The sequence below is a fragment of the Bos javanicus genome, chromosome 10, assembly GCF_032452875.1.
Source record: "Bos javanicus breed banteng chromosome 10, ARS-OSU_banteng_1.0, whole genome shotgun sequence".
Taxonomy (NCBI): Eukaryota; Metazoa; Chordata; class Mammalia; order Artiodactyla; family Bovidae; genus Bos; species Bos javanicus.
Genome location: NC_083877.1, coordinates 88344438 through 88360842, shown reverse-complemented (window position 1 = coordinate 88360842; position 16405 = coordinate 88344438). Strand labels below are relative to the sequence as shown.

At 45.9% G+C, this 16405-nt stretch overlaps 1 protein-coding gene across 1 annotated transcript in view; it reads left to right on the top strand.

The window, feature by feature from the left end:
• The window catches only part of SPTLC2 (serine palmitoyltransferase long chain base subunit 2), a 100400-nt gene extending 91998 nt beyond the window's left edge, over positions 1-8402 (top strand). Inside the window, exon 12 of the mRNA XM_061429580.1 lies at positions 3332-8402. Within this exon, the coding sequence (XP_061285564.1) occupies positions 3332-3451 (120 nt within the window). The 3' untranslated portion in view covers positions 3452-8402. The remainder of the gene's footprint in view (positions 1-3331) is intronic.
• Positions 8403-16405: the final 8003 nt, after the last annotated feature.

The following is a 16405-nucleotide window of genomic DNA, read 5'->3' as shown; positions in this document are numbered from 1 at the left end:
CACCTTTTAAAAAATAACTGTCATTAAAAGCAATGACTAAAGTTATTCACTATGTCTTCTAAAAATTTTTACTCCTGATAACTAAACAGATTCATGAAATAACTTAGCTGTAATCAGGTATCTTGGTAGATTTCTATTGCCAATAGTGTGTTTACCAGTTGACAGTTCTGATCTTTTTCTCATAATATCCATTGAAGGATTATTTGACTTTGCCTTCCATTTAGGTTTTTTAAGCATAAAGTTTTTTTTTTTTTTGAAACTGCAGGTTTGTTAAAGTCATTTTGTCTTAATGATTTTTTATGGAAGTAAACATGAACATTATGAGATACAAATGAAGTTTCATTTATTAATAGGCCCTGAGACATGCTTCTATATATAGGAAATGCACTATAATTCACACTAAAAAACTAACCTGCTATAGCTAATAAATATATTCAGCAAAGTTGCAGAGTAAAAAACACAAAAATTAGTGTGTTCTATACACTGGCAGTGAACACATGAAAAGGAGATTAATATTTCATTTACGATAGCATTCAAAAGAATAAAATACCTAGGAATAAATTTAACCAGGGAGGTGGAAGACTTGCATATGAAGCTGTAAAACATTGCTGGAAGAAATGAAGGAAGACTTAAATAAATGTAAAGATAGCCCATATCCATGGACTGGAAGATTTAAGTTTATTAAAATGTCAGTTCAGCAAGATCTGTAGACCCACTGCCGTCCCTATCAAAATTAAAATGGCTATTTTTGCAGAAATAGGAAAACTGATCCTTAAATTCGTATGGAACAGTAGGAGGCCCCAGATCAGCAAAACAATATTGAGAAGGAAAATAGAAGTTGGAGAACTCAAACTTCCCAATTACAAAACTTTCTACAATGCTACAGTAATTGGAATGGTGGAGTACTAGCATAAAGATAGACTTGTAGGCCAATGGAGTAGAGTCAAGAGTCAAGAAATAAACCCAAATATCTATGGCTAATTGATTTTCAACATGGAAGCCTAAGACTGGTTAATGGAGAAGGTATAGTCTCTTCAATTAATGGTACTGAACAGCTGGATAACCACATGCCAAAGAATGAAGTTAGACCCTTACAGCATGGATGAGCCTTGAAAACAGGATGCAAAGTGAAAGAAGACACAGAAGACCGTTCATATGCAGTGTCTAAAACAGGCACATCCACCAGGCCAGGAAACAGATCGGTGGTTGTCAGGGCCTAGGGGAAGGAGGAACGAGGATTTGAGTATGGACTTTATTTTTTGAAGTGATAATGTTTTAAAATTAGATAGTGATGAAAGTTGTACAACTCTGAATATACCCAGAAGCACTGAATTATGAACTTCTAAGAGGTGAATTTTGTGAATTATATCTCAGTAAAGCTATTATTTTTAAAAAGGAGAAGAGCAGAATTGTCAGCTTGGGGATGTGCAGCTATTCTAGAATATTCTCTTATTCAAAGACCATATGCAACCCTATAATTAACATGTTTTTCCCCTAAGAACTCATCTTACCCTGTCATCCAGAAGTTCAGTGTAGACTATTTGTTAACAAACTTTGATACTTGTAATGGTTTCTTATTCCTAATCTAAGCAGGTAACCTCACAACATGGCCAGCAGTTTGTAGTTACAGTTTTCTCTTTTATGTCAGTAAAACCTGTTCATCTGAGATATTTGTTATAGTATCAGTCTACATTCCTTTGGGCTGCGGTGGCTTTCTTGCTCATTTTCTTTTTAAATTGATGAACAATATCATGTTCTTCTGAATATCCTTTACTTTGTGATTTAGTAAGTCATGTGTTGTTTTAAATTAGTAAGTCCTGTATCAGAGGTTGGGAGAATAAATGGCTTAAGAGATTCTCTCAGCTGAAATTCAATCTTAAATTGTTTCCATATGGAACTTTTAATTAAACCTCTCCTCAAAGGTACCACTGTTCTGATAGCCTATTGAAGTCCAACTCTTATTGCTTTTTATATTTTTCACATTTGGAGTGAAGAGTATTTTTTTCTTATGTTAGGATAAATATGCAATACTTTTTATTAGTGTCCCCCTCCCCATAAACACTGATTTCTTAAAGGCTAAACTTAAGAACAGTTGAATGTGCCTATTACCTAATAATCAGCTGATTTTCTTTTCTGAGCTAGATGGTGTACATTTTCCTGTGTAATTATCACCCTGAGTGAACAGATGATGTATATGATGTGATGGAGATTTGGAGAGCCACAGTCAGGCAGCCGGGCTTCTACCTTTTCTTAGTCTAATGAGGTAGTGTCCCAGATAGAGCCATTCTCACCATAGCCGAGCCTATTAGACTCACGTCCACAGATGCCTGTGGAGTGAACGACAGTGCTGGAGAGCTGCCTTGAACTGAAAATGCAGTCTGTGACCTGTGCCAGGTGCTTTTATTAGAAAGCCTTAGAATCCAGGATTTCAGAATTTTGGCCATCGTCAATGGATTGCTCTGAGAAATTCCCATCACACGCATCACACATCCCTTTCTTGCATTGTGACTCTCTGTTCTCACTCTCTGTGTGCTGCTTTTTGGAAAGTTAACTGTGAACTATGATTTGTATACTTTGCTGTATGTATGTATACTTCAACCAGGAGTTGGGTTTTGTTTGTTTTTAAGTATATATAGGAAACCGTAGACAGATTACGAGGTAAGACTAGTGTAGCAATTAGGAAGAGATTTTTCACTTCATCACTTGTCTTAGTGTTTTAATTTTTATAAGAAACATATTATCTTTGAAAAATAAAAGAGCAAACTTTACCAACAAGAAAGTTATACTCAGAGTTTTGATGGAAAGACAAGATAGTCTGTCCACGTTAGGATTTGGGGGTTTAAAATCAAACCTGAGTTTAAATGCTGACTGTTCTTTCTTTTTTCTTACTGAGTCTGCACAGCAGTGCATTTGGGGACTTTCTTCATCTCTCATCTAGGAAGCATCCCAATGCCAACTTCTTACTGCTTTTCTGGTAGTGTGATACCAGAAAGAACACATACTGGAGGATAAAAGGAGAGGTGACAAGTTGTAGCCATCCTGGCCAATTCAGGGTACACACTCCTTCTTCTAGAAGCATGTCATACGTTGATTAATTATACCCTTCATCCTGAATCCCTGCTGTCCACAGCCTGTTCTTCATGGTCAGCCTGATGTCCTTGCTCAAAAACCTGCTCTTTCCACTGCCAGACTCTAGTCTGCTCAGAGCAAATGCACTGGGCACAGCCTACCTCAGGATGGCCGTGCCTTGATGATTTTTAGAAAGGTGAAGCAGCAAGTGTGCCTTCCTCCTCCTGGCTCTGACTCACTCCTGCTATGTCTTGTGTACTAGGCTTTAAAGGAGATAGATGAAGTCGGGGACCTGCTGCACCTGAAGTATTCCCGTCATCGGTCAGTACCCCTCCTGGACAGGCCCTTTGATGAGACGACATATGAAGAAACAGAAGACTGAGCCTTTTTGGTGCTCCGCTACAGGACCTGTCTCACTCACCCAGGAACTGCGTGTGGCCTCTCTGAGCCAGTGGCAGGAACCACACTTCCGTGGCCATCTCACGTGAAAGACATTTCCTCAGCTACTGACGGCGGCCACCTCCACTCTCAGCGGCGTTTTGTAAATAGTGAGAAACTGCTGCACATCCTTCCTTCGCTACATTTCACCTTAAAAAAAAAGGGGGGGTGACTCACTTTGCTTTTTTTTGTCTATTAAAAAAAAAATGTTTTATTTTATAACTATTCTACTTGTGAAATCACGCTGACCCTAGCCCGTCTCTGGCTGACCACGCAGGCTGTTTCGCTCTCGCAGCCCCCTCCTACTCCTGCGCCCGGCCAGAGCTCCTGCCGTCCCTGGCCCTCCTTCCTGGGGAGCAGGTGCCTCCCACTCACCTTCAGTCAAGGTCTCAGAGGCTGCCAGCCTTGGAATCCCTACTGAGCCAGTCAAGATACAATCCACCAGTGTTTTAAAGGTGACTGAAGTCTAGCCGTGTGAGAAAGGCAGTCAAGACTAACGTTGCCAAAACTGCCCCCCTCCGCTTGGAACTCTCTCTGGCCAGGAGCCTCTGAGGCTTGGTCTTTGTCTGTTTTGTTCTGGCCACCAGAGGATAATCCTCCTTCACCATCAAATGTTTCTCCATAATGGTCACCCTCTGAAGGTTATGTCCAGTTTCTGGGTGTTTCCCAAGCTACGATCTGACACTCCTGCCCCCTCTTTAAGACACGGAGATTGCACCCACTTACCACCCTGGTCAGACCTCGGTGCTGAAGCTGATGCCCAAGCTCTCTGCTCTGTGCAGAGCAGCCCCTCGGTGATCCCTCCTCCTGCCAGCATGAGAGGGCAGGGGCCGTGTGGAAAGAGGTGGTGGCTCCTCGTATCCACAGAACGTCTGGGTTGGTTATTACTGCTTTCTACTTTTCAAAATTATGACAGCCTCTGCCTGGGTCTGGGTCCAGATTAGGATTGAAACTGATAAAGGAAAATGTGGGTGAACCCCCTGGAGGGCTCAGAAGGTGTTTGTCACGTTCCTGAGTTTGCTAGCTCACCCTCTCAAGAGGATGGCCTCTGTAAGTAGCACTCTCTGAGTGATGTTGCTCTTTCGCCCTCAGTGTCCTGGTGCAGTTCTCAGCTGGCATTTGGGCCTCGGGCTCCATCTCCTTCCGTTACCTCCTTGTTTCTCCCTGAGAAGTTCTGAACACACTTTCTCTAACCTGAGATCCTCTTTTGACTCCGTTTTCATTACCAGGCAAGGGAACATCTTTCAGTGAGCTTTATACTGCTTGACCAAAGAACAAATCCGAAAATCACCCTGTTAAAGTTCTTACTTTTTTTTTTCCGTTGACCAAAGCTTAAGTGAAGAGAACTTTGGACTTTTTTGTACCCAGGATCAGCTTTTAGTAGCCATCCAGTACTACAGGGGAAGGAGTGGAAACAGAATGAAGACCTGTGCGTGAAAGCAGTTTTGTACATTTTTGAAATCGCTCCTTTTATCGGCAAAAAAAATTCTCAGTCCAAGTTCTCTCTAGACATCTTGTCACCAGATGTGGTGTTTTGTGCTGAAACGTTTAGTGGAGGACATAAACGATGCTATTGCTGGTAAAGTTCTGTTTTCATGTCTTAAGTTATCTTAGGTCACTCTCAGCATCTGAGAACCTTAAGCCCTTGAAATAGTTGGAGGTTTTATTATACTTTTTTAAAGAATTAAAAAAAAAAATGAGCCAGGTAGAGATGCAGGGACTGCCTTTAGCAGGTACAAGTTGGAGTAAAAAAGACTGTGGTAAACTAAGTAGTCGTGTAAAATAAAATACATTACTAACAATCCCTGCACATCTAGTCCTCACCATAGAACCCCATTAGAATACCAGAGAGCTTTTGCTGGTATAGAGTTTGCAAAAGTCACAAACTTTAAGCAATGAACTTAATGGCCAGTCTTTAATTTTGACTTGCATGAAGTCACTGCAACTTAAAATGTCAGTTATGTGGGCATTTAAATATATATATATATATATATCACTTTGCTATGCAGTTATTTCAGGATAAATGCAGTTAAGTTATAGGTTTATTTTGAAGTGGAAAAAACTGTGATCTCACCAAGCACTCTACTTTCTAGAGGAAAAAACATTATGCACACTGATTGTCTCTTCCTGAAACTGTAATGTAAATCTAGGGTCCAGTCATATCACAAACACCATTATTTAACCATGTACTTGGGAAAATACAAGTGTATATAAATGAAGTCATTGGGAATGAGTAGAAACAAACCCCAAACAAATAAGTGTTGTTTAGTACATGGTTTAACACAGCCTGCTTCAGGAATCTGATGGGATTCAAACAGGTATCTGCTAACCATTCCTACCAAAGCTGATCCATCGGACTTAGCTGATAGAGGTGTGACTAATCCTTACTACTTCTTCTCATCCCTCTTTTCATGTAGCGTTGTCTTCATCCATTGCAGGTTTATATGACCGTTTTGTGCAGATCGCATCAGAAACCAGGAAGTATATAACTAGGGGACATCAAAATCACATCCAAAGAATTGATCAAGTGGCAATGTCAGATTCTCCTCCCATCTTTATTAAAAGCTTTGCCCTAGAATATGGCGTGTGTTTTGGAACAAGTAAATATTGAAAGGGAAGGTTCAGGGTTAAGGTCTTTGGAACACCAAACTTTTCACTTTGCTTTGGAACATTTTTTCCCTTTAAAAAACATTCTGGTCTCCGGAGCCCAGAGTACTGCTCGCTCGTTTGAAGAACTCGGCACCTTTAGTCTTTTCATCACTATCTTAAACTTTTGTGATAGGGTATTTCAGTTGGTCAAACAGGCTTCTTCCTTATGTGGGGATGGAAGGTGAGCTTCTGAGGGCTGTGTGTTTGCCTGGTGCCTTTTCAGAAGCCAAAGCCGTTTATTCCCTCTCACCTCCCTTTCCAAATTGATGAGGATCTCTGGCAACTTGTCATACTGGGTTAGGCAGCAGCACAGAACTGCTAGTCACGTGAAGAAAGAGAATTCGGGTTCTTCTTTTGTATGAATTTGTGGCAAAACCACCTTCAGAAGGTTGAATATAATTGACTGTCGCCCAGTTTTCTCTTTTTTGGCCACTCCGCATGGCATGCAGAAGTCTAGTTCTGCAGTCAGGGATCAAACCCGCGCCTCCTGCAGTGGAAGCGTGGAGTCTTAACCACTGGACTGCCAGGAAAGTTCCTCTTGGTTCTTTTGTAATAATACAAAGAGTTGCTGTGACCACGTTCCCAGGGTGTCTCTCTTGATGTTCTAGGTAAGCCAGAATAGGTTTTAATCTCTACTTGCTATAACCTGTGTGGTTAGAAAAGACGAAAGAGTTCTTTTCCTCTGTCCACCGTCAGGAACGTCAAGAATTGTTGAGCACTTCACGCAGGTAAAACCAGTGTAGCCCCAAGGGGTAATGAAGGGGGAGTTAGGAAAATCACAGGATTCGTCTTGGCCATTGAGCAGCTGTCTGCTTCAATGCACCCTCAGCCTGTAGAATGATATGCTGCTACCTGCCTAACATGGAAGCTCAGTGCCCAGGGCATCTTAATCCGTGAAGCTAGTTAATCAAAATATCTTCCATTCTCTCCTCAGCGTTACCTCCATGAAACACGGTGTTCAGACTCCTGGCCAGTTGCCATGTGCCCAGATAGCTAAGTTAGACAGCTGGCTTCCTGCCTTATCGTACAGAAGAAATGTCAGGACTTGCCAGTAAGCCCTTTGCTCTTAATGTGTAAAAATGCCATTGCCCCTTTAGTCACTTCCAGTACTTCTGAGCACCTTTCCTATAGATTGAGCCTTTTCTAGGGAGGAGACTGAAGGGGCTAGCTCAAGCCCTCATTGGAAATGATCTAGTCTCTGCTGAGTCTGGAGTTATCACATTCCCAGTCATTCTTGGGAAGGACTTGGGGGAGCTGTGGTCAAGGTCTTGTTTACTACAGAGTATACATGATAAATGGCCTTATAAACTGAAATTCTTTGTGGTATGATGAGTTTATTCAACTGACCGTAAAGAATTCAGTGGTTATCTTAAACTGCCATTACTATGTTTTTAATGAAGCATACCCAAAGCTCTGTTCTTCTGGAGCAGTTGTGGGGAGGTTGAATGAAAGGTAAAAGTTCGGCGCCCTGATATTTTGCCCGGCGTCCTGCCTTGTTGCTGTCTGCGTGGATAGTGGATCCTCCCATAGACGAGGAGCCTGGAGCCCACTCAGTGTCTGCTTTTTCCACCACGGTTCCAGAGTTCCTGTGCACAGCTTTGTCGCTTGGCCCAGGTCTTCTAAGAAGTGTGGGACATATCCCTGGCCAGGGTGGAATGTCTTCACCCTTAGCATTAGGTCTTGTTCCCTCAGTTGTTAAGGGTTGGAACAGTAAAAAGCATCCTCAGTGGTTCTTCAGAGGAGACTAGTGAGGTCACCAAGACAGCCAGCATGCAGACACAGTCTTAATGATCCCTCTCTGGATAAAGGCAGCTAACATTAAGAGAAGGGGGAAAGATAAACGAAGAATAGAGACATAGCTTATGGGGAGCTTAGCTCTTTATTTTGTTGGCCTGTATATTTTTCATTCCTGAAAAACTGGAATTTGCAAGAGGTGCTGTGATAACCCTTCTCCAGCCCTGTAATGCTCATATAATCTGAGAAAGAGAAGGGAAATATATAAATTAATTTTTTTAAGATTTAGTATTGTGTTAAAATGTCACCCTGTCTCCCTTCTTTGCTGAATGATTTTTTTTTGTTTTGTTTTTGATTTGTTGGATGATGGTTGAGCTATAAATAATGGCTTGGGGAAGGTGTATCCATTCTGAGAGTGTATGTTAAGAGCTGAAGGGGAACTACTTGAGATGACTTAAGAATCATCCCATGCAAATACATTGTTTTGCTCCAATAAAATACTCGAGAAGCTGTATCTGCCTTTATTCATTCCACCAATAAATACCGAGTGCTGTTCCCACGCCAGGCCCTGTGCGGTGTGTCACTCAGTCATGTCTGGCTCTTTGCAGCCCCATAGACGGCAGCCTGCCAGGCTCTTCTGTCCATGGGATTTCCCAGGCGAGAACACTGGAGTGGGGTGCCATTCCCTTCTCAGGGGGATCTTCCTGACCCAGGGATCGAACCCATAGCTCCTGTACTGGCAGGCAGATTCTTTACCACGGAGCCACTTGGGAAGCCCAAGAGGAATTCATACAGGGAGTCATTAAGGTGGGGTGGGGGAGACCTTTGGGTTCACAGTAGCTGGAACAGTAACAGAACAAGCTAAGATTTTAACAACATAACTCACCCCCTCTTCCCACCTTGTACTTTGGGTCATCACAGCATTCAACCAGTAAATACCGAGTGCTGTTTCCATGCCGGGCACTGCACTGAGCATCACAAACGAAAGAAGTTAGGGTTCCTACTTTCAAGTAAACAAATAAGCACACGAACGAAATACATTAGAAACTACTCAGTGCCGTGAAGGAAAGGCGAACAACGTGAGACGACTGGAACCAGTGTCTGGTTTAGACAGAGGTGATAGAGGAGACTTTTCTAAGGAGTGGAGACTCTGGAAGAGTGTGGTTAATGGTCACTGAGGAAAGGGCCAGTGGTGAGGTGGGGCTCACGAGGTGCTGGCCTGCTGCACAGGCTGTCGTGGTGAGTTTATCTCACTGGGAAAATGAGTGAAAACTTCTAAGCATTAGAAGGAATATTCCCTAGCATGCTTTTTGGTAGACAATGACAAATTGATAAAATGTGTATGGAAATGCAAAGGACCTAGAATAGCCAAAACAGTTTTGTAACAGAACTTACACGTGTGTATGTGCTCAGTCATGTCCGACTCTGACCCCCGTGGACTACAGCCCACCATGTTCCTCTGCCCATCGAATTTTCCAGGTAAGAATACTGCAGTGGGGTGCCATTTCCTACTCCAGGGGATTTTCCCGACTCAGGGATTGAACCTGATTTCAAAACTTTGTGCAAAGAAAACTGCAGTAACCAAGAGTGGTATCAGCCAAGCAGTTGATACTAGACTAGTCACAAAAGAGCAATAAAACAGAATAGGGAGTCCAGAAGTAGACCCACACCTGTGTGGTCAGTTGATTTTCACACATGCCAGGTTAATTCAATGCGAAAAGGACCTCAACCCTAATGTAACATAACAATTAAATCATTGATCTGAACATAAAAACAAAGCTGCTAGGAAAAACTATGAAAGAAAATCTGTGACTTTGGATTGCTGCTGCTAAGTCACTTCAGTCGTGTCCAACTCTGTGCGACCCCATAGACGGCAGCCCACCAGGCTCCCCGTCCCTGGGATTCTCCAGGCAAGAACACCGGAGTGGGTTGCCATTTCCTTCTCCAATGCATGCAAGTGAAAACTAAAATTGAAGTCTCGCAGTCGTGTCCGACTCTTAGCAACCCCATGGACTGCAGCCTACCAGGCTCCGTCCATGGGATTTTCCAAGCAAGAGTACTGGAGTGGGGTGCCATTGCCTTCTCCGGTGACTTTGGATTAGGTGCAATGATTGCTTCAGACACAAAAAAGGCTCAAAAAATGCTGATAAACTGGACTTACTAAAAAAAAAAGGCAAAAAATAGGAAAAGGTAACAAAAATGTAGGTCACAGACTGGGTTAAAATATCGACAGAACATATATCTGACAAAGGCTGTCTAGAATATATAAACAATTCTTAAAGCTCAGTAAGACAAGACTATTGAGTAAAAAATAGGCAAGAGATTTGAACAGACACTTCACAAAAGGAATACTAGTGGCCAGTAAGCACATGGGAAAATGCTCAGTATCACTGGTTACATCAGTTCAGTTCAGTCGCTCAGTTGTGTCTGACTCTTTGTGACCCCATGAACCGCAGCACGCCAGGCCTCCCTGTCCATCACCAACTCCTGGAGTCTACTCAGATTTGTGTCCATTGTATCGGTGATGCCATCCAACCATCTCATCCTCTGTCATCCCCTTCTCCTGCCCTCAGTCTTTCCCAACATAAGGGTCTTTTCAAATGAGTCAGCTCTTCGCATCAGGTGGCCAAAATACTGGAGTTTCAGCTTCAACATCAGTCCTTCCAGTGAACACCCAGGACTGATCTCCTTTAGGATGGACTGTTTGGATCTCCTTGCAGTCCAAGGGACTCTCAAGAGTCTTCTCCAACACCACTGGTTACTAAGGAAATGCAAATTAAAACTGCAATAAGCTGCTACCACTCATCCACCTGCTAGAATGGCTAAATTCAAAAAGAATTACAGTACCAAGTGTTGATGAAGGGGGGAATGCAAAATGGTACAGCCATTTGAGAAAACAATTTGGCAGTTTTTTGACAGCAGTTTCATCCAAGAGAAGTGAAAACATATCCATAGAAGAACTGGCACTTGAATATTCATAACTGCTTTATTCATAATAATCCCAAAATCAGTTCAAATGCCATCACAATTAATAGGAAAAGAAGCAAAATGGTCATGTGATGGACTACTTAGCTGTGAAAAGGAACAAATTACTCACAACTAGATGGATGAATCCCAAACATGCTCAAAGAAAGAAGCCAAACAAAAGAATAAAGATTATACACAAAATTCTAAAAAGGCAAACTAACCTATGATGACAGAAAGTGGAGAAGTGCTTACCACGAGCCAGGGGTGGGGAGGTAGGGATTAACTGAACAAAGGGACTAAAATCTTGACTCTAACAGATGTAAAAAGGAAAGATTTTTATTTAACTCATTGATGAGGAAACTGTTAAGTGTATTACAACCAATTCAAAGGAAATTAGAAAACAAACTTTATGGGGCAGGAATATTAAATGTACAAATGACAAAACTGATTTCTTTCACACTAGGGGTGGTAGGTCAGCTGAACCTCCACAGGACAGGACAGAATTTGCATTTAAATAGAAAAGAATTATTTAGCTTTGCTGTTAGTTACCTACAACGTTCAAAGTTGTAAAACAGCTCCAAAACAAGGAAAGACTAGAATCAGATAACTCAAAGGATGCAACTGTAGACAATGCATTGTTTTCCACTGAAGCATATTTATTCTTCCTGCAGTTCACCAAAGGAAACTGGAGTTCTGAGAAATTTTTGTATCATGATGATGGTAGTGATTACCTGGATGTATACATTTGTCAAAACTCATTCAACTATACAATTAAAATAAGTGTGCTTTAGCCTTCCTTCAGCTTCTCTGACCTCTGAGTTCCAATGGACAGATGCAAGCACTTGATAATTAGGGAAGGGAGAGGAGGCCAGAGCAGAGAGAAACAGTCAAGAGCAGCTTTGGGGCAAGGTCCTGGTTCCCCATCAAAGGATACACACAACAGTATCTTGGAGCTATTCTGCAGGTAGTGTAACCCCTCCAGATGGAAAAAATTAATGATTAATGATGGTATGCTGCCCACAAGCATGTACACCCCAGACCAACTGGACCTGAAGGATGATGGTGTGGACTCCTCCTTACCTCACCACCCACCCACCGGAAGAATGTCCACTAGCTGATCACGCTGTCTTTGAACAATTACAATAAAACATCGGACTTTCCTGGTGGATCAGTGGTAAAGAATCCACCTTGCAATGCAGGGGACATGGGTTCAATCCGTGGTCCAGGAAGATTCCACATAAGCCCGCATGCCGCAACTAGTGCAGCCAAATACATCTTTAAAAAATAAAAATAAAACTTGTCACTATCTTCCCCAAGTTTGGACACTTGGGTTTTGAGAGCATTAGTCCACTGTGTCCCCCTTGCCTGGTAAAGCAATAAAGCTACATTTTTCTACTTCACCCCCCAACAAAGAAAACTAAAATAGGTGTGTTTGTTGTAAGTAAGTTATACCTCAATAAAGTTGATCAACAAAAGAAAAGATAACCAACAGCATTTGGGAAGGAGGGTGTGAGAACAGGAGTGAATACAGACTTATCAGGAAGCTATTATAGCTGTTCAGGTAAGGGGCAGAGGGACTCCCAGTGGAGTGGTAGTGACTGAATTGGAGACAGGTAGACATGAATGAATGAACTCATGATTTTCAAACTCCATGTTTAATCTGGTGCAAGGTGCAAAAGTTTGATGAAACGACAAAATATTGAACTGGATGTGAAAACCATTTTACCAACAAAATCCTTAAAGAAAACGACTTCACATTTAGTAAAAGCAATAGGGCATAGCAGGTACTCAAATGCTAGGTTTCTTTGGGCTAGTATTTCAGTGTTTACCGGGAGTTTTGACATGTATACACTAGCCATCTTATTGCTGCTACTGCTAAGTCACTTCAGTCGTGTCCGACTCTGTTCGACCCCATAGACGGGAGCCCAGCAGGCTCCCCCATCCCTGGGATTCTCCAGGCAAGAACACTGGAGTGGGTTGCCATTTCCTTCTCCAATGCATGAAAGTGAAAGTGAAATCACTCAGTCGTGTCCCCATGGACTGCAGCCTACCAGGCTCCTCCGTCCATGGGATTTTCCAGGCCAGAGTACTGGAGTGGGGTGCCACTGCCTTCTCCGGGCCATCTTATTAGGCTGAACCATATGAAATTACCCATTTTGACCCTTTTTACCCCAGAATGGCAACTTCATATGTGCTGTGCTTAGTCACTCAGTATGTCCGACTCTTTGTGACCCCGTGGACCGTAGCCTACCAGGCTCCTCTGTCCATGGGATTCTCCAGGCAAGAATACTGGAGTGGGTTGCCATGCCCTTCGCCAGGGGATCTTCCCAACCCAGGGATCAAACCCAAGTCTCCTGCATTGCAGGCAGAGTCTTTACCATCTGAGCCACCAGGGAAGCCTGGCAACTTCATATAGTTCAATCTAATATAAGTCCTTGGATTCTTATTTACTCCTCACACCTGTGAGGTGAGTAGCCCCTCCCCATCCCCCACACTTTTACAGATGACAAAAGCACCCACCAAGGGGTCAAAGAATTTGCCCAATATCACCTGCTTAGTAAATGATAGCAGCAAGGTTCAAACCCATGACCGACTCCAGACCCCGGCTATAACCCCTGTGATCCGCTGCTCAGAACACTGGACCATTCGGGGTGGAGCTGTCCGCGATGAGAGTGGTTTCTTAGAAATGTGTCCAGTCTCCTAGGAGTTTCTAAGGCTAAACCAGATCCCAAATGGAACCCTAGGGCCAGGTTTCTGGCCATCCTTCCCAGCATCTCCCAGGATCTGCTGTCCCTGTCCAGAATCCGGGCAGCCTTTGTGCTGCTCCATATCCCCTGGATAGGCATCGCCTAATTACGCCTTCTGATGGCTCCTCACCTACCTGTCCAAACCCCACCCCACCTGCCCTGTGTCTCGGGGCTCACTGTCCCTAACAGCCCCATCCGGGCCTCTAAAATCTTCGCTGCCACTCAGAGTTCCTGATCGTTATCACAAGCTGACTCGCACGCTCTACACGGGAGGATCCCTGCACGAGTGTCTGGCTGGAGGGCTTCGGGGGTCCCACTCTTTTACCCAGCATGGCAGGGCAGGGCAGGATCTTCCGACCACTCTCTCAAATGTGGCTGGCTGCTGTCACACCCGAGTCTCAGCTCTCTCCTGGCTCTTGAAGTGCTCCGAGAACACCAGGGGGAAAACTGGGTGCAGAGTAGCAGGTGTTTTACGGGTCTCAACCTCCTGCAAGGGAGCTGGAGGAGCCCTAGGGGAGTGATTTCCAGGCCGTCCTTCCCCAAGCCAACCTCCCTTGGTTTGGGGCACATTTGCCCAAAATCTGAAGGCTCCCGCGTCTTGGGTTGCGGCGCGTCCCTTGCTCGCGAGGCCCTGGCGGTCCGTGAGCCCCGGCGTCGCCCACCGAGCGCCCGGGCAGGTGGAGGGGTGACCCCGCCGGGGTCGCAGCGCAGGACTGGAGAGCGCGGTCGGGAGGCCGCCACTTTCCCCGAACAGGAACTCGCTTGGGGCTGCGACGGCGACCGTGGCGGGGACCGAGGGCGGGGAGACGGCCGGATCACAGGAAGCTGCCCGCAGGCCCAAGACGCGTCCACAAGCGCGGGCGGCCAGTCCTCCAGGGAGGGCGGGAGACACCCCGGGGGAGCCGCGCGCCTCCGCGGAGCCCCTGGCCTTCGCGTCGGCCCCGCGCTCGCTTGCCGGGAGGAGGCGAGGCGGAACATCCCCACACTTGGCGGAGCCGGCGGGAGGCGCGGGGGCGGCGGGAAGAGCCGCCTCGGGAGGGAGAGGGTGCGGCGTCTGCCCTGCCTCGCGGGTCTCCTCCTGGGCGCGGTGCTGCTGGCCGCGGTGCGAAGGCTCCCCCTGCGGAAGCCGCGGGGCCCCGGCCGGAGCCGCGCGAAGCTGGCAGAGGTGAGCGGCGGGGCGCGCTCGGTCCTTGCTCCTCCGGCCCGCGAGGGCGGGCAGCCGGGGCCCGGCCCCGACGTCCCCGAGCACCCGGCGCTGGCCCGCTGCCCCCGACCTGCGGGGGCCCCCACCCCCGGGGAGAAATTTACTTGTGGGCGGAGTGGGGTGCGGAGTTATCCCGGAGCCCCTGGCTTCCTCTCCTGTCCGCCCGGCGCGTCCCCGCGGCTGCCTGGCCCTGAGCGAACCTCGCCGGCAGCGGTGCCGGGCCGGGCGCGCTCCTAGAGGAGGGTGGGCGAGGACCCCCGCCCTTTGCGGGCCGGCGGGCGGGGGTTGCTGAGGTCCCGACAGTCCAGTCCCCCACCTCCGCTGCAGCCTCTTCAGTCAGATCTGCAAAGGATTTGAGTCCTTTGGGGTGTGAATTGAGGGAAGGTGATTGCAGCCATGAAATTAAAAGACGCTTACTCCTTGGAAGGAAGGTTATGACCAACCTAGATAGCATATTCAAAAGCAGAGACATTACTTTGTCAACAAAGGTCTGTCTAGTCAAGGCTATGGTTTTTTCCAGTGGTAATGTATGGATGTGAGAGTTGGACTGTGAAGAAAGCTGAGTGCTGAAGAATTGATGCTTTTGAACTGTGGTGTTGGAGAAGACTCTTGAGAGTCCCTTGGACTGCAAGGAGATCCAACCTAAGGGAAATCTGTCCTGGGTGTTCATTGGAAGGACTGATGTTGAAGCTAATACTCCAGTATTTTGGTCACCTGATGCGAAGAGGTGACTCATTTGAAAAGACCCTGATGCTGGGAAAGATTGAGGGCAGGAGGAGAAGGGGACGACGGAGGATGAGATGGTTGGATGGCATCCCCGACTCAATGGACATGAGTTTGAGCAAGCTCTGGGAGTTGGTGATGGACAGGGAGGCCTGGCATGCTGCAGTCCATGGGGTCACAAAGAGTCAGACACAACTGAGCGACTGAACTGACTGACTGAGGTAGTAAGTGGGGGTCCTCCAACTGCTGGGTGGGACCTTTGTATTACTAGGAGCTTGGACAAGCAGAAGAGGCCAGTAAGAGGTAGAGGAACACTTTCTGGGGCCAAGCGGGGGTCTGTGAGTGGGCTTTTGGATAAGCCTGAAGTCAAAGGAGTGAGACCAAAAGTAGTTTCTGTGCTGTGCTTAGTCCCTCAGTTGTGTCTGACTCTTTGGGACCCCACGGACTGTAGCCTGCCAGGCTCCTCTGTCCATGGGATTCTCCAGGCAAGAATACTGGAGTGGGTTGCCATGCCCTCCTCCAGGGGATCTTCCCAACCCAGGGATGGAAGCCAGGTCTCCCTCATTGCAGGTGGATTCTTTACTGCCTGAGCTGCATGGAGAGAAACCCCTGTCTGTCAAAACCCAGGTCTCCCATCACTGGTCGTCCTCAGCCCGCCCATCCCTCCTGGACTGCTGTGGACACTCATCCCATGGGAACAGACCCTGCCAGACTCATTCTGGGGTTTGCATGAGCAGGCCTGTATGGTATGGGTCCTGCCCTTCCCCTGTGCCCTGCAATTCCAGGAGGAGGCCAACGTGGTCCTCCTTTTCCAGACTGAGGGCCGAGGTGTGTGTAGGAGAGTGCTGTGAAGTAAGAGAGCCCCAGCTTGGGA